General features: G+C 39.1%; 1 protein-coding gene across 1 annotated transcript in view; it reads left to right on the top strand.

The window, feature by feature from the left end:
• Window positions 1-25,582, top strand: part of LOC150088268 (uncharacterized) — a 217,289-nt gene that overhangs the window by 157,529 nt on the left and 34,178 nt on the right. The window contains exon 5 of the mRNA XM_090370092.1: window positions 1,847-1,904. Coding sequence (XP_090226218.1) covers window positions 1,847-1,904 — 58 coding nt within the window. The remainder of the gene's footprint in view (window positions 1-1,846; window positions 1,905-25,582) is intronic.

Genomic DNA, 25,582 nt, shown 5'->3' with positions numbered 1-25,582 from the left:
TCAATAATTCCCTCTTAATTAACCTCAATGGTTCAATACATTCTCTGACTTGCCTCCCTCAAAATTACTAGATATATGCATGTGCCATCAACCTCAGGAGCTTTACTTGCCTTTAGGTTTGGAAGATTTTCTAATAAACAGCCATCTGCAATCTGAGGACTTACTTAACAAGTAACAGAGTAATTTGAGAAAAAGTTGCAAGTTAATTAAATTTGAAAGTATCTGCAATTCTGCCTATTCACAATAGAAGGGTGTGCATGAGAGCCTTGTCAGTCAGTTCACCCCTGGTGTGAAGATGCTCTCTTAGGCAAATGACATGCATTTTGGATGTGGTTAGGGATCTTAGGTGATCTTCTTGCAAATAGTCTTATGTTACAATTTAGGCATTATCTTCGCTCCCCCACCCCCAATCCTCAACTAATCAACAACAGTTTGTCTATGTTATTAGGCTGATGAGGGTTGAAATTTTCTTAGCATGGTCTGTGCTTGTTTATAGGGGAAACTGCTTTTACAAGGATAGGATGAACTTAAATAGAATGGGTGCAAATATTTTGCTGATGTTGTGAAGCCAGTGTTAGAGTAGATCAGGAAAACTGCTATTCCTGACATCTTCACAGATATGTTCATAGACAAATAATTTAAAAACAGTCAACTGCAGGCAAAGGTGAAAAAGATTCTTGTTTTTCTTCTGTTGGGACATGCATCAGTTTTGAAAGGATGGTATTGGGGATTACAAGGCCTGTTGTGGTAGGGGTTCGTGCTCATAAGACAAACACATATATGCAATGTGCAAGGGTTACTAAGAGCAGAAACAGATGCATGTGTATTTGCATGTACACTAATGCTAGGAGTTTGGCAAACAAATTTGATGAATTTGAAGTACTGATTAAGTCAACAAATGCAGACATAATAGGAATATCAGAGACATTGTACCACTCATAGAAAAGGGATGCGAAATACAAGTATGGTGAGTACGCTATGCACCAAAAGAACAGATGTGATAGGAGATGAGGAGGAGTTATGCTGTGGGTTAAGAAGAATATCTTAACCCACGACTGCCATGTCAACTGACAACACAGTCAATGTTGTCAGTTGACATGGCAGCCAGTGTAATGCTGATTTGGTTTGGTGTGATACAGGCACTGTGAAGACAAAAATGTGAGTAGGAGTGTGTTATTGGCCAGATGACTGTGATGAGCATAATGAAAAACCATATAGATAAATTAAGTGGGCCAGTAAATCAGAATGTTTTATAATGAGATTTTAATTTTCCAGATATTAACTTGAACTTGTGGGTCAGTCATGCACACAGTGGCAAGATTTTTGTGGGTTTATTGGATAACTGTGGTGTACATTAACACTTTAGAGAGGCAAGAGAAAGCAATACCTTGATTTCATTATCAGCAGCGATTCTTCATGTATCGGTGGTAATCATTATATTGAACATATAACCATTTATAAAGCAATGCAAAATTGCACTCATTTTGACTGCAATTTTGATTTATTGACATAGGATTGATTTAATAAATTTTGCTTTATTAAATGTTTGCAAACATATAATAGGTTCAGTGGTTGGAGTGTCTTCCAAAGTAATAAGGTAATAGGTTCAAGCCCATGTGTTGCCACAAAAAATGCACAGCCCATAGAGAACTATGGTACTGAATATTTGGCTGCCCTTAATAAGCAATTCAATATGTATGCAGTTATAATGTAAACTCATCTGGCTTTGGCTGTTTAGAGAATAAATGAAAATTTATATATTATGTGTATATTTATATTTATATAATATATATTTATATATTATATTTATATATATTATATATTATGTGCTTTCCCCCCATAATAGAAAACAGATAGTTCTTTTGTGGCCCATGATAACAAGAGGATTCATCCACAGATATCAGGTAAAAAGCTAATGTAACTATAAAAATTAATGTGCAGATCATTATTTAAATTTTGTCATGTCAACTCGTTTGGTAGATTGACTGTTATGAACTTGATAAGTTTTCATGCAGTTTCTATCTTGAGAATGAAAAATAACATAATTTTCACTGGTAGTAGCAAGTTATAGGTACAGTGGTGAGTTAAAGATGCTCTCTTAGGCAAATGACATGCATTTTGGATGTGGTTAGGGATCTTAGGTGATCTTCTTGCAAATAGCCTTATGTTACAATTTAGGCATTATCTTTGCTCCCCCACCCCCAATCCTCAACTAATCAACAACAGTTTGTCTATGTTATCCAGGGATGTGTTGAGTTTCTGAGTGCAGAGTTATCAGTGATGGCCAGAGCATATTCTGGATTAGCATTCAGCTTAAAATAAGAAGAACCGCAGCTGTGCAGCACACTGTCAATCATACAACAAACTGACTTTTCATTATAACCATGTATAAAGAAATGCCATGCATTGCGTATTTCAGAATATGACAGAAAAGCTCTTCTGAAAGTTATACCACAAATTAGTTTGAGATTCTTGCTGGTGGTTTATATTCATCAATATGTCAGATGGGATCCATCTCATCTTTATCAGAATCACAGGATATATTAGTTGCATGCCTAACACTTCCACTTTCATATTTGTTATCAGTTTGAATCTGGTTACACAGCAGACTTTCAGAATAATGGCACCTTTGGGGATTCAAGGTGCCATTATTTCGATTTTTCTATTATATAGAAAGTTTTATTTTTATTATATTTAATGCAGAAATAATGAAGCCAAATAAGAAATAGAGAGATTAAGAATGCAATTTTATTAACAGTCACCGGCCTCCCCACACTGGACGGAAAAGGCCCAGGTTCGAATCCTGTCGATGACGCGAGGAACTTATACGGGCTTTGTTCACTCCGTGGCTGAGTTAGTTGGTCTCAGGTGTAGATAGCAAGGTCCCTCCCCCAGAAACTGGGGTTTTCCATACAACAAAAAACAGGCAAATTGACCAGAGAACACAAGCATTTTACAGGCACAATCACGTTTTACACGTTCATCCTTCTGATGAACGTGTAAAACTTCTGATTTAACTTTTCGGGTGACCCTAATGTAATAGTATGGATTATATCAAGTTTGTCACTAAGCTTTAATGTTGTTGTTCTTCTTTCTATGAGGTTTATTAACTTTAGGAGCCATAGTAAGGGGTTTTTAATTTAAAATTAATGTAAATGTAAAAAATAAATTTAATTTAAAATAAATGTATCATCTGTGATATCAGTATAGAATTCACTTTCAAAATGGTGAATGTAAACAAATACAGTAATCATATGACTTGCCGTTTTCTTTTTTTTTGGCACTGTATTTAAACATCCGATCTCAATGTGCCACTAGCTCAAATATTCCATTCTTTTTGGTGCCGTTATTTTGACAGTCTATGATTGGGTAGCACATCAGTGGTCCAGAGTCTGTATCATTTCTTGACTTTGATTTCATTGAGTATGTTTCTTATTTTCTGATGGGGGTGAGGGTTTTAGGTTGAAAAGATGTTTTATTTAAAGTGACTGTTCACAATAAATACATAAAATAAGTATCCATTTGATTTTTGTGTCAGAGAATTAATCATTAACTGGTGAAACATGCTTATTATGATTAAGCCCAGAAGAGATTACATCTTCTCTTCTGGGCTTAATCATAATAAGCAGGTAATACATAAATAATAATAAATGTCATATTGGCATCAAGATTTAGGTATTAACAAACAAGCAAACAAACAAAAACACTACAGGTTAGAATTTAGGCTAGCATCATCATCAGCTTCTTTGAGATATTGATGTCTTCTGAGAATAAGATGCTGAATCAGTTTGAGTGAAGAATAAGGAAAGAACCTATTATGAGAAAAGATTTCATTACAGAGGGGCAGAGGATTAATAAAGGTTTTGTCTAGTACAGTGTTCTGCAATCAGTGTGCTGCCACAAAATGACAGGTGTGCTGTGAATTTTGCTGAAACTGTATGCTTATAAATAATTCTATACATATTATGATTAGAAATTGACAACTGAGAACCTATTGTAAGAAATTAACCTACTAAAAAATTAACTGTACATTATTTACTTCCAGTTATAGTTTTTATATATGTTTGTAATGCTACTCATTGTTATATTTCACAATACGCCATTTTACCGAAACACAATGTTGTATGTGTGGGAAAGTAAATTATTTTTCACTTGAGTAGGCAACACTTGCTTTCTAAAGTTATTTGTATGTTTGGCCTTACAATATTTCTTGTTTTGTCGCTGCACTGATTGAAATAAGGTGCCGCTTGTTAGAGTTAGATACATACATGCTGTTCTTTAAAAGTGTAAGGATTAGCGAAACATCCCGCATCTTTTATTATTTTATGGGCTTGTTTTGATATTTGTCCTTGTTTGTCCATGCTGCTTCAACTTTATTACTTTGTTCCTGTACCGAAGCACCCACCCTGTGTTATAAGACTATTTTAAAGTGATAGATGTGCTCCCTCCTCTGTTCGAGGAGTATTGGTCCCATGTTTATTACTTTCAGTTTCCTCACAGCTGTACTGTGATCGTTAGCCATAACACCATTGATTTTCTTTTTTTAACAATGGACAAGTTCCTCATAAGGAATATTCCATCCATGAGTGCAAGTACTGAAAGTGATGAGCCCGAAAAAAAAAAAAAAAAAAAAAAAATTAGTGTGCAGGCAGTATAGTGATAATTACAGTGAAACTTCTCCTAACGGACATCTCTCTACAACGGACATTTTCAAATTCCCCAACTCACCTCTATTGGTTTTAACGTGTTTGCAGCTTCTGTCTAGCGGACATTCTCTGTAACGGACGCGGACAGGCAATCTGCACTGTTTCGTTTAGATTAGCACTTAATTTGATCTCCCCACTACGGACAGCGAGCGAGCTCACGGCCCTTTTTCTAGGAACTTTTCTTCCACGTATTGCCTCAATCGTGTGTTTATTTTCTATTTCCGATTCTCTGAATTTTATCAAGGTTTACGTCGCGGTTCTAAACCCTTTTTCAAGAATTTTAAGGAACGTGTAAAACTTCTGATGAATTCGGTGAGTGCGGGGGGGGGGGTGAATATGGTTGGCCTTTCGTCTTTTCTGTTTCAGTTTTCAGTTTCGTTCAGTGTCGTGTGAAGTGCACAATGTCTTCTCGTAAACATTTAACTTTAAAAGATAAAGTCGAATTCATTAATGCGTATGATCGGCAGAAAAATAGTGTTCGTAATATTGCTGCAAAATTCAAAATCGGGAAGACGCAGGTAAGCAACATCCTAAAGAAAAAAAATTAACTGCTCAAACAATTTTGGCAACACAGAAATGATCAGGTTCAAAAATCATTCCCGAAAACTGTTGGACTTCAAATTGACAATGTTATGTATGAGTGGTTTTGTCGCGAAAGTGCTAAAAAAATTCCCATTAATGGGCCTATTATTAGGGAAAAGGCTTTGGAGGTTGCGAAATCTATGGGAGTAAATGAGTTCAAAGCTTCCGTGGGATGGCTAGACAAGTTCAAAACTCGGCATAAAATTTCTTGGAAAACCATAAGGGTGAAGGTGGATCTGTTGATATTGGGGTTGTAACAGAGTGGACCGTCAAATTGGAAGATTTATGTTGTGATTTTGAAGCTAAGGATATTTACAACTGTGACGAAACAGGGTTGTTTTTTTAAAGCTCTTCCTGAAAAAACAATGAGTCTAAAAAACGAAAAGTGCCAGGGCGGAAAAATTTCTAAGGAATGCTTGACTGTACTATTGTGTACAAATATGCTGGGAGACTTTGAACAACCTCTTGTTATAGGAAAACCACAAAATCCTCGTTGTTTCAAGGGCATAAAGTTGAATCTTTTGAATGTTGACTGGAAGTCTAATAAAAAAGCGTGGATGACACGAGATATCATGAGCAAATGGATAAGTCACTTTAACCAAAACATGATTCGGCAAAACAGAAAAATTATTCTTTTCGTGGATAATGCTGCATCTCACCCGCACATTGAATTGTCCAACATTCAAATCGTTTTTCTGCCACCAAACACATCTGCAGAGTGTCAGCCCTTGGATCAAGGGATAATAAAAAAATTTAAACTTCACTACACAAAACGTGTTTTAAGACATCTCATTGCAAACATGAACGATGTAACATGTGCGAGTGACATTGCAAAGAAAATCAGCATTCTAGATGCGATTCAATGGATTTCCTCTTCAGTAAACGCAATTAGAAAACAAACTGTCGTGAACTGTTTTGTAAAGTCTGGCTTCTCAAATGCAAAAATTGAAGTTGTGAACAGCAATGTGGAGCACCAAGAAGAACAAGAACTTCAGCATCTATTGATAATGTACGATACTTCATCTACAAGTGACCCTGTCAAAAAGATATAGACTCGACCCTCACTAGAGAAGATGGTGCTCTAGATATCAAAGACATTATCATCGATATTTTTCAAGAAGTTCCTCATGAGGATGAAGAAATGGAAGGAGGTCGTTCTGCCGAAGAACATATTAACGACGAACCACCGATGAAAATAGAAGAAGCGCCCATACAAATCAATTTTAAAAATGTTTTTTGCCGCTGAAGAAGATACTGAAGGACTTTCGATGGTTTCTTCAATCCAAACAAATGTTGAAAACAAAATTATCAGCCTGAAGAAGGTGCAGAAGAAAATAAGTGATTACTGTATGTATTTTTCTTAAGATAAAGTCATAATATGCATAGCACAATTGTATGTATATTATTTACAAAAATATTGTTCAAAATCTGTATATATTTTAATTTAATTTTACATTAAACGTTTAACGATTTTTCTATCTTTTTTTTCTTTTCTCCCTCAGACTTCTTGTTAGCGGACACTTCTCTCTAACGGACACATTTTCGTTCCCCATGGCTGTCCGTTAAAGGGAAGTTTCACTGTATTTGTCTTTTGGTTTTTTCTGATTTTTTTTTTTTTTTTTTTTTTTATGAGAACTCCAAACACAAGAGGTATTAGAACCTATAGTACTTATTACCAAGCTTGGGTTGAAGGTTCAGAAGATGAAAGAAGATATTTGTTGACATTGGACTTGAACTGCTGTAATTTTCAGGAAATACGTATGAAGGAAGGTTGGTCCAGAAAAAAGGAGTTGAATGAATAAACAAGGAAGATGAAAAGTTGGTTTAGTGAGTTTGAAGTAGGACAGTAAATGGATGTTGGCTGGTAGTGGCGTGTGTTAGGACTATTTTGAGTGGGAATTATAGAAGTCAATTCAGAAGAACAGTGCCCATGGAAGTATCTGTAGAAAAGACATGCAGCAGAAACAGTACGTCTATGAGACAGTGAGTGGAGAGATTTTTTTAAAGATTAGTCATTAATTAATCTAACTGCTCTCTTTTGAATGGAATCTAGAAGCCTGAGAGATGTTTCGGGGGCACCACCCCAGATGTGGGAACAATATTGCAGAGTAGGGTGGATTTGCAATTTATACAGAGTGAGAAGCTGTTTAGAAGAAAAGTAACACCGAGAGCAAAAGAGATAACCAAGTTTTTTAGTTTTTTAGATGCAGAGGAAGCAATATTTGTAATTTGCTTGTGCCAAGAGAGAGAGAGAGAGAGAGAGAGAGAGAGAGAGAGAGAGAGAGAGATTAGAAGTCAAGGTAATCCCCAAAAGAGATATATCATCTTGCCTAGAAATCGGAGTGTCACCAAAGACAAGCATAGGAGCAGAAGAATCCTTTTTGCGAGATATAAGACAAGACTGAGTTTTAGAAGGATTGAAATCAACTTAGTTGTCTTTGCTCCACTGGAGAATTACCTGGAGGTCGATTTTAAGGAATTGGTAGCGGATATTCGAGAAGTTGAAGCTGTTTGAGCAGGGCAAGGTTTCTCGAACACAAAGTGGAATCCACTGTGCTATCATCGACAAAACTATGGATAGGATTTCCTTTCAATGGAAGAAGGTCATTAATATACAAGAGGAAAAGAGAGGGGGAGAGAACTGAACCTTGTAAAGGTTCAGTTCTCTCCACTTATGCTGGGGGACACCAGCATAAGTGGAGAAGTTAGAAGATAGAGAGCCATCTACCCTCACCCTCAGTGAGCGATCAGAGAGAAAACTGGATAACCAATTACAAAAAACAGATGGCAAACTATAAGATGAAAGTTTGTTTAGAAGACCTTTAGGCCAAACACGATCGAAAGCCTTTGAGATATCAAGAGCAACTACTTGTGTTTCACTGAGCCTTTCCATTGAATTAGTCCATAAATGGGTAACATAAGCTAGAATATCACCAGTGGATCGATACTGATGGAATCCATACTGGCGATCGTTGATCAGAAGGAAGTTTTCTAGGTAGTTTAAGAGTTGGCAGTTAATGGATTTCTCCATTACTTTAGAAAGAGTAGAAGTAATTGCAATGGGACGATAATTGGATGGGAGGGATTTGTCACCCTTTTTAGGAACTGGCTGGATATGAGCAAATTTCCAAGAAGAAGGAAAAATACCTTTGGAATAAGAAAGTGAAAAAAGGTGGCAAAGAATAGGAGTAAGTTCAGGAGCACAGATTTTGAGAACAAGTGGAGAAATACCATCGGGACCTGGAGTTTTCTTACCATCAAGATTCGTCAAAATTTTTCTGACATTCTTTTGACAGAAGACCACAGAAGGCATTGAATGGAGCATGTTTTGAATGGTGGGAAGTGTTTTACCAAGATCATTAATACACGATCGAGTTTGAAGTTTGAGCACGAGTTCGAAGAAAAATGGGATGCTAGCAAGTCAGTTTATCCTTGGCTGAAGTGACAACAGAACTAACTGGTTTTGACAGATGTAGGAGCAGAGATGGGCATAAGTTTCTGCCAAATAGTTTTGCCAAGAGACCAGAATGATCGGCTACCATTAGGCAGAAAGCAAATTTTCTACTCTTAGCCTGTTCAAAATCTAGTTTGGACTGATTAATAACTGCTTTACAATTGTTGCAGAAAATGAAACTGAAGAATTAGAAACAAGCCAATTACGATATGCAGCATTCTTCTCTTGAACAGCTTTAGCACATTTATTGGAAAACCATGGTTTAGATGAAGGACAAGATTGTAAAGTGGAGTATGGAATAAACTATTCCATTCCTACAAGAATAATTTCGCTGGTACAATCTGAGTAAACGTTGACATCAGAAGTTTTGAAACAGTAATTCAACCAAGCAAAAGAAGAAAAGAAATCTTGCAGGTCATCCTATTTTGCATTCTTGTAATGCCAAACGACACAAGTTTGGGAATAGCCATGAGATAAAGGCTCCATTGGAGAAGAGATAATCACAAAGTTGTGATCTGCGGTGCCTAAAGGACCACTGACTTCAACTGTGTACTTAGAAGAGTTGCTTGTGAGAAAAAGATCAAGCATGTTGGCTGTATGGTTAAGATTGTCTGTTATTCTGTTAGGTAAATGAACGATCTGTGCGAGGTCGTTAGTAATTGCAAATGCCTCAGCATTTCGAACAGCTGGGTTGTTCAGACTAGAAAACGGAAGCCACCTGGAGCTGTGAACATTAAAATCACCAAGGAAAATTACCTCACTGTTAGGAAAGTTAGATTGGAGAAAGTCAAGTTGCTACGAGAGCAAGTCAAAGAGTTTCAAGTGATTAGTGAAGTTGGCAGAACGGTAGAGACAACAGATGAATTTGACACAATGAGGTAGAGAGATTTTAAGCCAGAGAAGATTGAAAAGAAGAGATTCGAAATTGCTAATCTCTGACAGGGAATATCAAAATGGACATATGCACAACTACCATCTTTGAGGTTAAAGGAATCATACAGCAAATAATTTGGGCAACTGAGATGAGCAATATTTCTATTGGAATGAGCAGAAGCCTGAAAAACAAGATTCAGGATATTTCAGAGACTGCTGAGAGTCATTGCGGTACAAGTAAACACATGGGTTGTGTTAGGGTAGCTAAGAATAGAAATAGGTGCATGTATACTTGCTTGTACACCAATGCTAGGAGTTTAGTAAATAAATTTGATGAATTTGAGGTATTGCTCAAAACATCAAAGGCAGATATTGTTGGGATATCAGAGACTTGGTGTCACACAGATATAAGGAATGCAGAACTGGAATTTGGGGAGTACAACGTCTACAGAAAAGATAGACTGGATAGGAAGGGAGGAGGGGTTATGCTATTAGTTAAGAAATACATAAAATCCAAGGAAGTGAAGCCAGTGGACATCGCTGGACAGTGCAGTGTTGAGTCAGTTTGGTGTGACATAAGCATTGGGAGATCAAAATTGAGAGTAGGAGTGTGCTATAGGCCTAATGACTCTGATGAGTATAATAAGAAACTGTACAGGGAAATAGAGTGGGCCAGTAAATCAGAGAGTCTTATAATGGGAGATTTTAATTTCCCAGATATTGACTGGAATTTGTGGGCTGGTCACTCACACACTAGCAAGGCTTTTGTGGATTTATTGGATGATTGTTTTCTACATCAGCATGTTCGGGAGGCAACTAGAGGGAGGAATACTCTTGATTTGATTATCAGCAGTGATTCTTCATGCATTAAGAATCTGCAGATAAATGAACCACTAGGTGGCAGTGATCACAGTGTGCTGAAGTGGGATTTACTCAAAGAGGTAACTACCATTAGGGGTAAAGGGAAGGGTTATTGCTTTCGTAAAGGCGACTACGATGGACTGAGACAGTATTTAAATTCTATACAGTGGGACCAACTGATGATGTTACCAACAGTAAATGCAAAATGGGAAGCATTCAAAGAACTTATCTTGGAAGCTACTAGACTTTACATACCAACTAAGAAATATTGTTCAAGGTTTAGGCCTAAATGGATGTCAGATGAACTGATGAGGCATATGGCAGAGAAGAAACATGCATGGGATACATACAAATTAACACATGACACAGAAGCCTATGATAGATACAAGTTGATCTGTAACCAAGTTACAAAGGAAGTTAGACAGGCGAAGCCAGATTACGAGAAATCTTTGGCAAGGGATGCAAAGAAAAACAGCAAAGAGTTCTTTACTTATGTAAACTCTAGAAGGAAGGAGATGAATCAGATTGGTCCACTTGATATCGATGGGTCAACTGTTGATGATCCTGCTCAGGTAGCTAACAAACTAAATGAATATTTTGCATCGACATTCACACATGAGGAGTTATTTATCGAGGGAAATGCCAGAGGTGTATTCAACTCTAGCAGTAAGCTAGAGAATCTTGTAATAACTGAGAGTAAAGTGGAGGAGAAATTGTTGAAGATAAACACAAGAAAGGCACCTGGGGTGGATGGGATCTATCCAGTTATATTAAAGGAGGCAGCAAAGGAAGTAAGCAAACCCTTAGCCATAATTATGAGAGCTTCCTTGGACTCAGGGGAGGTACCCATAGACTGGAGATGTGCAAATGTGACCCCAATTCACAAAGGAGGATCAAAAGCTGACACAAGCAATTATAGACCTGCGAGTTTAACTTCTGTTCCAGGAAAATTAATGGAGGCACTAGTTAAAGAAGCACTGCAGGATCATTTAGACAAGACTTCAGTTATAGCTTGGACACAGCATGGTTTTGTTAAGGGGAAGTCTTGCCTGACCAATTTGATTGGATACTATGATGCAGTCACAAAGGAACTGGATGCAGGGAATAACTTTGATATTATATACTTGGATCTTAGAAAGGCTTTTGATACTGTTGCACATGGAAGACTGCTGCACAAATTGGAGCAGTGTAACATTGGAGGCAAATTGCTGCTGTGGGTAAAGGGGTGGCTGAGGGGGAGAAGACAGAGAGTGGTAATCAATGGACACTGCTCGTCGTGGACTAATGTTATTAGTGGAGTCCCTCAGGGCTCAGTGTTGGGTCCATTATTGTTTTCTGTATTCATAAATGATATTGATGATGGTATATCAAGCTTAATGTCAAAGTTTGCAGACGATACAAAGGTAGGCAGGGTTGTCAAGGACACTACTGACACTATGCTGCTGCAACAGGATCTGGAAAGGTTGAGCAGATGGGCTGAGAGGTGGCAAATGAAGTTTAACATTGACAAATGAAAGTACTACACATGGGAAACAGCAACCCCAGAGCAACGTATCAACTCTGTGGTATTACACTGACAGTGGTAGAGAATGAAAGGGACCTGGGGGTGGTTGTGCAGGCAGATATGAAGTTCTCTGAGCAGTGCAGACGGGCTGCAAGAGAAGCTCATGGTATATAGGAATTTTTCTAGCAGGGATAAGGAGGTGATTATTCCCTTGTATAAGGCAATGGTCAGGCCACACCTAGAGTACTGTATACAGGCCTGGAGGCCTCATTTCAAGAAGGATGTAGAGCTGCTGGAACGAATACAGAGAAGGGCAACAAGATTAGTGAATGGAACAAAGGGGTGCTCTTACGAAGAAAGGCTTAAGATTTGCAAATTACAGTGTCTGGAGACCAGGCACCAGCGAGGTGATCTGATAGAGGTGTATAAAGCATTGAATGGTTTGAGCATGCTAAATGCTGATGGGATTCTTCCTCTCGCTAAGAATAATCACCTGAGAGGGCATAAATTCAAATTGAGGAAAGACAGATGTAGGATAGACGTGCGGAAATTTGCCTTTATCCAGCGAGTGGTTGGTTGGTGGAACAGACTTCCATCCCTTGTCGTGGAAGTTGATAGCCTAAATAAGTTTAAGGCTCAGCTGGACAGGTATTTTGAACGAACAGAGGGGTGAAGTGGGAGTGGTTTTTTTTTTTTTTTTTTGGCTGATGCTGCATAAGCTTGCTTTCTTGCATCATATGCCTCTACTAATGCTAATGCTAAAAATGCTATTTGAATCAACCACTAAGATTCTCTCAGAAAAAATACATGCGGTTTGGCAGACTGCAAGTGGACATGGACATCATTGAGATTAGAACTGAGACCACGTATATTTGTAAAATGAACTAGGAAGTGTTTGGGAGGTTTAGATCTTTTCGCAGATAAGCTTACTTATTAGTTTGACAATTCATGATATATTCAGTAGTGAGAAAAAGTGGGGGACATGCTATATGAAATAATGAAATTTCTGGATATGGCATACACATGGTAAGAATATACCCAGATCCTTGACACAACGTGATCTCGACAATGTGCCTCCCCGCATACACACTACTTGGACTCACTCCAGTCACTGTATGGCAGAGTAGAAGTACCAAGATTATACACTAACTGATCCGGAAGTCTCCTCCTAGAGAGTTACCAATAGGTTCGGTCTGGTATACTAAATAGCTACCGGCCTGTGAACACCGTTTTAAAACTTTACCCTCCAAATGTATGGAAGATTGAATCTCGCTATGATGTTCATCATAACCTCAAAAGTCATCAGTCACCCTGCATGATGGAAAAAATGAGGAAGGGTTGACCAGAACTCAGTTCTGGAGACTAAACATGGGTTCCACCACTTCAAGCCTCCAATAAGTAAAGTGGTGGTATTGCACAGGATGATGTGAGTCGTCTACCACCTAGTATGGCTGTTAACACAGAGGAGTGGCATATCTTGACACGGTGTGTGTTGGTGCCACTCCTCAACCCCTGCTTACTTTGGTTTACACCTGGGTATAACCCTCATGTGCAAACACAATGTGGGTATAACCCACATTGTGTTTGCACATGAGGGTTATACCCAGGATTACTAACTGTCCCACCATTTTGAAGGTGCAAGCAGAGGATTTAGCTGTCACAGTCTGTCTGGAATTCACGGAAATTGGTTCCACTTGACTTGAGTGTCACCCAAATATCAGTTTCATGAGCGTTTTAAACTCTCAGGTAGGAAGTTTGGCATATAGCTTGTTTGGCATATCTGAGAGAATGCCTGTGACAACCTCAAGGACCCATATGACGATAAATTATGTGATGATAAAACATGCCCGATCCCTGAGTGTCTCTTGTGCAGAGAAAATCTCAGCAATGCTGCTATGGTTTCTGGTAAACTGAAACGGCATTTCTCAACAAAACATTCTTTGCTGGCATGCAAAGATATCAATTAATTTTGCTTGTAGTTGCAACAAAAACAAAAAGCAGGCAATGAAAATACGTACTGACTTCGTCAGTACGTATTTTCGAAAAAGCAGTGGATCTAGCCATAAAGTATTCAAACATATCGTAAAAATCCAAAAAGCCACACAGAATAGCTGAAACTTTGTTAATGCCAGCTTGTAAAGAGATGGTGAAAATAGTCCTGAGCCCAGAAGCTGCTAATTAAATTTCAGAAATTCCACTTTCAGCTGATACAGTCAGTCAGCGAGTCAATGATATGTTCTGTGACATTTAAGACATTATGAAGGAGAAAATCAACCATTCAAGACCTTAGACACCTCAATTCGATCACATTGCAGGTTGCTAGTCCCCAGATGCTGCAGTTTACAGAACTCAAGTCATTCTTGGTAAGAGCAACCCTTTGTTCCACCCACCAATCTCGTTGCCCTTTTCTGTACTTGTTCCAACAGCTCTACATCATTCCTAATATGAGGCCTCCAGATCTGTATGCAGTACTCAAAATGTGGCCTGATCATTGCCTTATACAAGGGGACAATCACCTCCTTATCCCTTCTAGAAAAATTTCTTTTTTCATTGACACGATCCATGAGCTACTCATGCAACCTAGTTGCACTGCTCAAAAAACTTCATATTTGACTGCAAAATTGCCCTCAGGTCCTTTTCATTCTCTACTAGCCTGAGTGTAGTACCACAAAGTTGGTACGTTACTCTAGGGTTACTGGTACACATACACAGTACTTTACATTTGTCAGTGATAAAAAATTTAAAGTTTTTGTCATTATGGGGGGGGGGGTAATAGAAGTTATGCAGTCTAGTATGAAATGTTCAACCCAGTTTGTAGGTTTGACCTTATTAGTAATTTATATTCTACTGAGAGGAGATTCTTAATGTGAGAGGGTGTTGAAGCTGACCAGGCTTTTCATCTGGATATAACATTAGCATCAGATGTGGCATATTATGCAAGAAAGCAAGCTTATACAGCATCAGCCAAAAAAAAAAAAAAAACCCTTCCCATTTCAGCCATCTGCTCACTCAAAATGTTTGTTTAGTTCAGCTTTAAATTTATTTAAGCTGTCAACTGCCACAAGAACAGATGGAAGTCTCTTCCAGCAATCAACTACCCTCTGGCTAAAGGCAAACTTCCGCATATCTATTCTACAGCTGTCTTTTCCTCAATTTGAATCTATGCTCCCTCAGGTTCTTAATTTGAACAAGAATAGATGGAAGATGGAAGTATCCTGTCAGCATTGAGCCTGCTCAAATTATTCAAGGCGTTATACTCCTCAAGCGGATCACCTCGCAGGTGCCTAGTCTCCAGATGGTGCAACTTGCAGAACTTAAGCCTTTCTTTGTAAGAGCTCCCCGTTGTTCCTCTCACCAGTCTTCTTGCCCTTCTCTGTACTTGTTCTAGCAACTCTACATCCTTCCTAAAATGAGGCCTTCAGACCTGTATGTTTCTCTTGGGTTACTGCTACCCATATGCAGTACTTCACATTTGTGAATGTTAAACTTTAGTTGCCACTTCTCAGCCCATCTGTCTTGCTTTTCTAGATTCTTTTGCAGGAGCATACTGTCTTTACTGTCATTAACAATCCTACCAACCTATGTTGGTAGGATTGTTAATGATTTCGTGATTTTTTGTTAGAGATTGAAGCCGAATATCCTGATTTGCCCTACCATACAGCAGTTCGATGGCTCAGCAATGGAAAAGTTTTATTGAGATTTTTTGAACTCAGGGAAGCAATAGAAATTTTTCTAAATGAGAAAAACTGCCCACAACCACTATTATCTAACAATGAATGGCTATGGAAATTAGCATTTGCTACAGACATCGTGGGATATCTTAACGAATTTAACTTAAAATTACAGGGAAAAACAATGCTCATATGTGAAACGTAAAATCATATCGTGAAAAATTTGCATTGTTTGAAACACAAATCACATTAACCAAGTTTGACCATTTTTCATGCTGTAAAAAATTTCAAATATTTGCAAAATCCCCATTCCCAAAAAAAATTCGCGGCAGATATATTTTCTGAACTTAAACTACAGTTACAACAGCGTTTTTCGGATCTTGATGCAAGTGCAAAAGACATTTCCATATTTTAAAATCCATTTGGCTGTACCATTGAGGAGCTTCCATCAGACCTTCAATTGGAAGTGATTGATCTGCAAAATGATGATATGCTAAAGGTGTTAAAGCTTTTAAAGAAATGGGTCTAACCCAATTCTATAAATATCTTTCGGAAGATAAATACGGTCAATTAAAATCATATGCACAGGGATTTATATTTGTATTTGGGAGTACTTACCAATGTGAAAAGACATTTTCGAAAATGAAATATGTAAAATCGCAATACAGATCATTATTAATGGATGAATATTTGCAAACAACTTTAATGATAGGAAGTACTAACTTCGAACTCCAGTATGATGAAATATTATCTCAGAAAAAAGAATTACATTCATCGCATTAGTACAAAATGTAACTAGTTCTAAAATACGTTTATTAATAAATGGAAATATTTTATTCATTTTTTGGTAAGTCAGCATGTGTATAAATATTATGTAAAATATCACTTCCTAATAAAAAGATTTTGAACCTTTTTTTTTTTTTTTTTTTGTTGCTCTATGAGTAGAATTACCCATGTAAATATCTTCGAGCTTGCTACCGCCGAGCCTACAAATTTTATGATCTGGACCTTTCCAAAATAGTTTGCCGACCCCTGCCTTATACTAAGGATAATCACCTCCTTTTCCCTACTAGCAAAATTCCTGTATATCATTGACAATACCCCATGACCTTCTCTGGCTTGCCTGTCTGCACCATGTAGTACTCGAGTCATGGTCTGACAATTGCCTGACAATATAAAAAGGGATAATCACCTCCTTTTCCCTACTATAAAAATTCCTGTATATCATTTACAATACACAATGACTTGCTCTGGCTGTCTGTCTGTCTGAACTGCTCAGAAAATTTCATTTCTGAATGCACAATTACTCCCAGGTGTTTTTAATTTTTTACCACCCTAAGTGTAGTACCACACAATTGGTACGTTTTTCTGGGGTTATTTCTGCCCATGTGCAGTACTTTGCATTTGTCAAGTTAAACTTCAATTGCCACTCTCAGCCAATCTGCCGAACTTTTTAGATCCTGTTGCAGTAGCACACTGCCATTACTGTCATTAACAACCCTGCAAACTTGAACATTAAGAATGATATACCTTCATCAATATCATTGATAAATATACAAAACAAGAGTGGGCCCAACATTGAACCTTGGGGGACTTTACTAATAACATTAGTCCACAAAGAGCAACATCCATCGATTACCAGTCTCTGTCTTCATCCACTCAACCACCCTTTTATCCATTGTAGCAATTTACCTTTAATACCATACTGTTCCAACTTGTACAGTAGTTTTTCAAGTGCAACAGTGTTTAAAACTTTCCTGAAATTCAAGTATATGATATCAAAATTATTTTTTGCATCCAGTTCCTTTGTAATCACCTCATAATATCTAATAAAATTTATCAGACAAGACTTTCCCTTAACAAATGCATGCTGTGTTGGAATTATTAGTCCAGTCTTGTCTAGATGATCCTGGAGTGTATCTTTAAACAGTCACTCCATAATTTTGTGTGGAATAAATGTAAAACTAACTGGTTTGTAATTACTATTGTCACCCTTAGTTCCCCATTTGTGAATTGTGGATAAATTTGCACATTGAGTCCATTGGTACTTTCCCTGAGTGCAAGGATGCTCACACAATTATGGCTAAGGGTTTGCTTACTTTCTTTGCTGCCTCCTTTAATATAACTGGATAAATCCCATCCAACCTTTATGGGCCTTTATGAGAGCTTGAAGGACAGGGAGGATGCCCTCGAAGGAAATAAATTGAGGGGCCCATCAAGCTCTCAGCTGCCCACATCAACGCCAGAGCTTGCACTTGGTCATCAGGCAGCACAGAGGCAGCCCCCTAGGCAGAAGGCACTGGTCCCACAGGAACTAGTAGTTGGTGGTGACTCTATTGTCAGGGAAACGGGGAACATGCTTTGTAAAAAGGATAGGTGGAATAGGACCAGGGTATGTCTGCCAGGGGCAAAGGTTGATGATGTTGTAGAGCGGATATCATCTTTTAAGGGCACAAAAGGTGATATAGTTGTACACGTTAGCACTAATGATATTAAGAGTAGGAGACCGGCGGAATTACTTAGCAAGTACAGGTCACTGTTGAAAAAAAGCCATGAATTAGGGTTGAATTTGAAAGTGTCTGCAATTCTGCCCAGACACGATAGGAGGGAGTATATGATGAGAGCCTTGTCGTTCAATTCGGCCTTGGAGGGATTGTGCAAGGCTCAAGGGGTAGAATTTTTTTCAGATTGGACTGTACTTGTTAACAGGAGAGATTGCTTCTACAGGGATGGGATACACTTAAATAGAAAGGGTGCAAGAATTTTTGCTGATGCTGTCGAGGCAGTGTTAGGTGGGTCGGAAAACTGCTAGTTGGGGGGGATACAAGGACTAATAGATTAACAGTAGCCACTGGCAGAGGTGGAAGTGATTCTTGCACTGCTTCTATTGAAATGAGCAGAAGCCTGAAAAACAAGATGCAGGATATTTCAGAGACTGCTTGGAGTCATTGCGGTACAAGTAAACACATGGGTTGTGTTAGGGTAGCCAAGAATAGAAACAGGTGCATGTATACCTGCGTGTACACCAATGCTAGGAGTTTGGTAAATAAATTTGATGAATTTGAGGTATTGCTCAAAACATCAAAGGCAGATATTGTTGGGATATCAGAGACGTGGTGTCACACAGATATAAGTAATGCGGAACTGGAATTTGGGGAATACAATGTGTATAGAAAGGATAGACAGGACAGGAGGGGAGGAGGGGTTATGCTATTAATTAAGAAACACATAAAGTCCAAGGAAGTGAAGCCAGTCGACATCGATGGACAGGGCAGTGTCAAGTCAGTTTGGTGTGACATAAGCATAGGGAAATCAAAATTGAGAGTAGGAGTGTGCTATAGGCCTAATGACTCTGATGAGTATAATAAGATATTGTACAGGGAAATAGAGTGGGCCAGTAAATCAGAGAGTCTTATAATGGGGGATTTTAATTTCCCAGATATTGACTGGAATTTGTGGGTTGGTCACTCGCACACTAGCAAGGCTTTTGTGGATTTATTGGATGATTGTTTTCTACATCAGCATGTTCGTGAGGCAACAAGAGGGAGCAATACTCTTGATCTGATTATCAGTAGTGATTCTTCATGCATTAAGAATCTGCAGATAAATGAACCACTAGGTGGCAGTGATCACAGTGTGTTGAAGTGGGATTTACTTAAGGAGGTAACTACCATCAGAGGTAAAGGGAAGGGTTTTTGTTTTCATAAAGGCGACTATGATGGTCTGAGACAGTATTTAAATTCTATACAGTGGGACCAACTGATGATGTTACCAACAGCAAACTCAAAATGGGAAGCATTCAAGGAACTAATCTTGGAGGCTACCAGGCTTTACATACCAACTAAGAAATATTGTTCAAGGTTTAGGCCTAAATGGTTGTCAGATGAACTAATGAGACATGTGGCAGAGAAGAAAAATGCATGGGATACATACAAATTAATGGGTGACATGGGAGCCTATGATAGATATAAGTTGGTCTGTAACCAAGTCACAAAGGAGATTAGGCAGGCAAAGGCAGACTACGAAAAATCCTTGGCAAAGGATGCAAAGAAAAACAGAAAAGAGTTCTTTACATATTTAAACTCAAGAAGGAAAGGGATGAATTAGATTGGTCCACTGGATATTGATGGTTCAACAGTTGAGGATCCTGCTCAGGTGGCTAACAATCTAAACGAGTATTTTGCATCTACATTCACGCATGAGGAGTTATTCAGGAAGGAGAATGATGTAGGTAAAGTAAACATTGGCAGTGAGCTGGATGATTTTGTAATAACTGAGAGGAAAGTGGAGGAGAGATTGTTGAGGATAAACATAAAAAAGGCACCTGGGGTGGATGGGATCTATCCAGTTATATTAAAGGAGGCAGCAAAGGAAGTAAGCAAACCCCTAGCCATAATTATGAGAGCTTCTTTGGACTCAGGGGAGGTACCCATAGACTGGAGATGTGCAAATGTAACCCCAATCCACAAAGGAGGATCAAAGGCTGACACAAGTAATTATAGACCTGTTAGTTTAACTTCTGTTCCAGGTAAATTAATGGAGGTGCTGGTTAAAGAAGCACTGCAGGATCATCTAGACAAGAATTCAGTTATAGCTCAGACGCAGCATGGTTTTGTTAAGGGCAGGTCTTGCCTGACCAATTTGATTGGATACTATGATGTAGTCACAAAAGAACTGGATGCAGGGAATAACTTTGATATTATATATTTGGATCTTAGATAGGCTTTTGATATTGTTGCACATGGAAGACTGCTGCACAAATTGGAGCAGTGTGGCATTGGAGGCAAATTGCTGCTATGGATAAGGGGGATGGTTGAGTGGCAGAAGACAGAGAGTGGTAATCAATGGACACTGCTCAACGTGGACTAATGTTATTAGTGGAGTTCCTCAGGGATCAGTGTTGGGTCCGTTGTTGTTTTCGGTGTTTATGAATGATATTGATGATGGGATATCAAGTTTAATGTCCAAGTTTGCAGATGATACAAAGGTTGGTAGGGTTGTTAAGGACACTACTGACGCTATGCTGCTGCAACAGGATCTGGAAAGTTTGAGCAGATGGGCTGAGAGGTGGCAAATGAAGTTTAACATTGACAAACTTAAAGTACTACATATGGGAAACAGTAACCCCAGAGCAACGTATCAACTCTGCGGTACTACACTGACAGTGGTGGAGAATGAAAAGGGCCTGGGGGTAATTGTGCAGGCAGATATGAAGTTGTCTGAGCAGTGCAGACGAGCTGCAAGAGTAGCACATGGTGTCTTGTCAATGATATACAGGAATTTTTCTAGCAGGGATAAGGAGGTGATTATTCCCTTGTATAAGGCAATGGTTAGGCCACATCTTGAGTACTGTATACAGGTCTGCAGGCCTCATTTCAAGAAGGATGTAGAGCTGCTGGAACGCGTGCAGAGAAGGGCAACAAGATTAGTGAATGGAACAAAGGGTTGCTCTTACGAAGAAAGGCTTAAGTTTTGCAAATTACAGAGTCTGGAGACTATTCACCGGCGAGGTGATCTGATAGAGGTGTATAAGGCTTTGAATGGTTTGAGCATGCTCAATGCCAATGGGATTCTTCATCTTGCTCAGAATAATCACCTCAGAGGACATAAATTCAAATTGAGGAAGGACGGATGTCGGATAGACGTGCGGAAATTTGCCTTTGGCCAGCGGGTGGTTGGTTGGTGGAACCGACTTCCATCACTTGTTGTTGAAGTTGATAGCCTAAACAAATTTAAAGCTCAACTGGACAGGTATTTCGAACGAACGGAGGGGTAAAATGGGAATGGTGTGTGTTTTTTTTTTTTTTTTTTTGGCTGATGCTGAATAAGCTTGCTTTCTTGCATCATATGCCTCTACTAATGCTAATGCTAACCCATGGATGGGATTTATCGATCATCTAGAGAAGACTTCAGTTATATTCGATGGGATCATCTAGAGAAGACTTCAGTTATAGCTCGGACACAGCATGGTTTTGTTAAGGGGAAGTCTTGCCTGACCAATCTGATTGGATAGTATGATGCAGTCACAAAAGAGCTGGATGCAGGGAATAACTTTGATATTATATACTTGGATCTTAGAAAGGCTTTTGATACTGCTGCACATGAAACACTGCTGCACAAATTGGAGCAGTGTGGCATTGGAGGCAAATTGCTGCTATGGATAAAGGCGTGGTTGAGGGGGGAGAAGACAGAGAGTGGTAATCAATGGACACTGCTCATCGTGGACTAATGTTAGTAGTGGAGTCCCTCGGGGTTCAGTGTTGGGTCCATTATTGTTTTCTGTATTTATAAATAATATTGATGATAGTATATCAAGCTTAATGTCCAAGTTTGCAGACGATACAAAGGTTGGCAGGGTTGTTAAGGACACTACTGACACTATGCTGCTGCTTCAACAGGATCTGGAAAGGTTAAACAGTGTTTAAAGCATATGAAGTTTAACATTGACAAATGTAAGTACTACTTATGGCAAACAGCAACGCCAGAGCAACGTTTCAACTCTGTGGTACTACACTGACAGTGGTAGAGAATGAAAAGGACCTGGGGGTAATTGTGCAGGCAGATATGAAGTTCTCTGAGCAGTGCAGATGGGCTGCAAGAGTAGCTCATGGTGTCTTGTTAATGATATACAGGAATTTTTCTAGCAGGGATAAGGAGGTGATTATTCCCTTGTATAAGGCAATGGTCAGGCCACACCTTGAGTACTGTATATAGGTCTGGAGGCCTCATTTCAAGAAGGATGTAGAGCTGTTGGAACGAATACAGAGAAGGACAACAAGATTAGTGAATGGAACAAAGGGTTGCACTTACGAAGAAAGGCACAAGTTTTGCAAATTACAGTCTCTGGAGACTAGGCACCGGCGAGGTGATCTGATAGAGGTGTATAAAGCCTTGAATGGTTTGAGCATGCTCAATGTTGATGGGATACTTCCTCTTGCTCAGAATAATCACCTGTGGAAATTTGCCTTTAGCCAGCGGGTAGTTGGTTGGTGGAACAGACTTTCCATCCTTTGTTGGATAGCTTAAATAAATTTAAGGCTGAGCTGGACAGGTATTTTGAAAGAAAGGAGAAGTGGAATTTTTTTTTTTTTTTTGGCTGATGCTGCATAAGCTCGTTTTCTTGCATCATATGCCTCTACTAATGCTAATTCTAACCCAGGTGCCTTTCTTATGCTTAACTTCAACAATTTCTCCTCCCCCTTGCTCTCGGTTATTACAAAATTATTAAGCACCCTGTTACAATTCAATAAACGTCCGGCATTTTCCTCCCTTAATAGCTGCTTGTGTAAATGTAGATGCAAAATACGCATTCAGATTATCAGCCATTTGAGCAGGATCATCAACAGTCAAACCAACCACATGAAGTGGACAATCTGATTCATCCCCAACAATTTCTTGTCATGTGCCCTCGCTTGCCTAACTTCCTTTGTGACTTGATTACTGACTAGCTTATATTCATCATAGGCTTTTCTTTTTCGCCTAATATTTTATATTAGGCGAAATGTCCTATATCCATACTTTTCATAGAGAGAGAGAGAGAGAAGTTTAACCTTCTTTCAGGCCGAGTGGGTCAAACAGACCGAGAAGAAATATCAGCAGTTTCATGCTCTTCATCTGCTCTACTGATGAACCTTCCAGTAGCTATCCACAAAAGTGTTTTCTGAAATGCTAATCATCATTTTTAATTAAAACTGAGAGAAAAACTTGGTCCTTGAGGTTGTCACTGACATTCTCTCAGATATGCCAGACAACTGTACTTCCTAGCTGGGAGTCTAAAACGCTGATGGAACTGATATTCGTGTGACACTCAAGTCAAGTGGACCCAATTTCGGCGAAGTCCGGATGGTCTGTGACAGCCAAATCCTCTGCTTACACCTTCATGATGGTGGAACTGTTAGTAATCCTGGGTATAACCTCCATGCACAAGTACATGGTGGGTGACCACCCAGGTGTGAACCAACGTTAGCAGGGGTCGAGGTGTGGCACCCACACCACATGGAGGAAAGCCGCCCCTCTATGTTACCAGGCAGTACTAGGTGGTAGATGACTCTTATTAACCGGTGAAATACCACCACTTTGCTTATTGGAGGCTTGAAGTGGTGGAACCCATGTTTAGTCTCTAGAGCTAAGTTCCGGTCAACCCTTCCCTATCTCTTCCATCATGCAGTGTGATTGATGACTTTTGAGGTTATGATGAACGTCGTGGCGAGATCCAATATTCCTTACATTTTGAGAGTACAGCTCTAAAACGGTATTCGCAGGCCGGCCCCTAGTTAGTACACTGGACCGAACCTATTGGTACCTCTCTAGGAGGCTTCCGGATCAGCTAGTGTATAATCTTGCTACCTCTACTCTACCAGATAGTGACTGGAGGGAGTCTGAGTAGTATGCGGGGAGCATTGTCGAGGCTACATTATGTCAAGGATCCGGGTATATTCTTACCGCATGTAAGCCATATCCAAAAATTTCATTACTTCATACAGCTTTTCCCACCAACTTTTTCTTACTATTGAATACACCATGAATTGTCAGACTAATAGAGCAAGTTTATCTGCGAAAAGATCTAAACCTCCGAAGGACTTCCTAATTAATTTCACAAATATACTTGGTCTCAATTATAATCTCAACGATGTCCATTACCACTTGTAGTCTGCCAAACCCCATGTACTTTTTCTGACTGAATCTCAGTTATCGGTTGATTCAACTACTGCTCATCTCAGATGCCCAAATTATTTGCTGTATGATTCTTTTCGCCTCAAAGGTGGTACTTGTGCATATATCCGTTCTGATATTCCCTGTCAGAGACTTGGCAATTTGGAATCTGCTCTCTTTGATCTTCTCTGGCTTAAAATCTCTCTGCCTCATTTGTGTCAAATTCATCTCTTGTCTCTAACATTCTCCCAACTCCACTAATCACTTGGAGCTCTTTGACTTTCTCCAGTCCAACTTTCCTAACAGTGAGGTAATTTTCCTTGGTGATTTTAATGTTCACAACTCCAGCTGGCTTCCGTTTTCTAGTTACACCAACCCAGCTGGTCGAGATGCTGAGGCTTTTGCAATTACTAATGACCTTGCACAGATTGTTCATTTACCTACAAGAATACCAGATAATCCTAATCATATAGCCAATACGCCTGATCTTTTATTCACAAACAACCCTTCTAAGTACACGGTCGAAGTGAGAGGTCCTTAAGGCACTTCAGATTACAACTTGGTGATTGTTTCTTCTTCAATGGAACCATTATCTCCTGGATACTCCGAACCTCGTGTTGTTTGGCATTACAAGAATGCAAAATGGGATGACCTGTGAGTCTTCTTTTCCTTGGTCGGATTACTGTTTCAAAACTTCTGATGTCAACGTTTGCTCCGATCGTGTCAGTGAAATTATTATTCATGCAGGAATGGAATCCTTTATCCCACACTCCACTTTAAAATCTCGTCCTTAATCTAAACCTTGGTTTTCCAATAAATGTGATAAGGCTTTTCAAGAGAAGAATGTAGCATATCGTAATTGGCTTGTTTCTAATTCTTCAGTTTCATTTTCTGCCTAAACCAAAGCTCACAACAGTTGTAAAGCAGTTATTAATGAGTCCAAACTAGAGTTTGAACAGGCTAAGAGTAGAAAACTTGCTTCTTCCCTAATTGTAGCTGAGCATTCTGGTCTCTTGCCAAAGCTATTGGCCGCAACTTTTGCCCATCTCTGCTCCCACCTCTGTCCAAACCAGATGGTTCTGTTGTCACTTCAGCCAAGGATAAAGCTGACCTGCCAGCATCCCATTTTTCTTCCAGCTCATGTATTAATGATCTTGGTAAAACACTTCCCACCATTCCCAACACGCTCCATTCAATGCCTCCTGTGGTCTTCCGTAAAAAGGATGTCGGAAGGGTTTTGACGAATCTTGATGCTAAGAAAGCTCCAGGTCCCGATGGT

Source organism: Mastigoproctus giganteus, chromosome 3 (assembly GCF_048544385.1).
Source record: "Mastigoproctus giganteus isolate SK-2022 chromosome 3, ASM4854438v1, whole genome shotgun sequence".
Classification (NCBI taxonomy): Eukaryota; Metazoa; Arthropoda; class Arachnida; order Uropygi; family Thelyphonidae; genus Mastigoproctus; species Mastigoproctus giganteus.
Note: the sequence above shows the minus strand (reverse complement) of the source record. Positions and strands in the feature narration are given on the sequence as shown.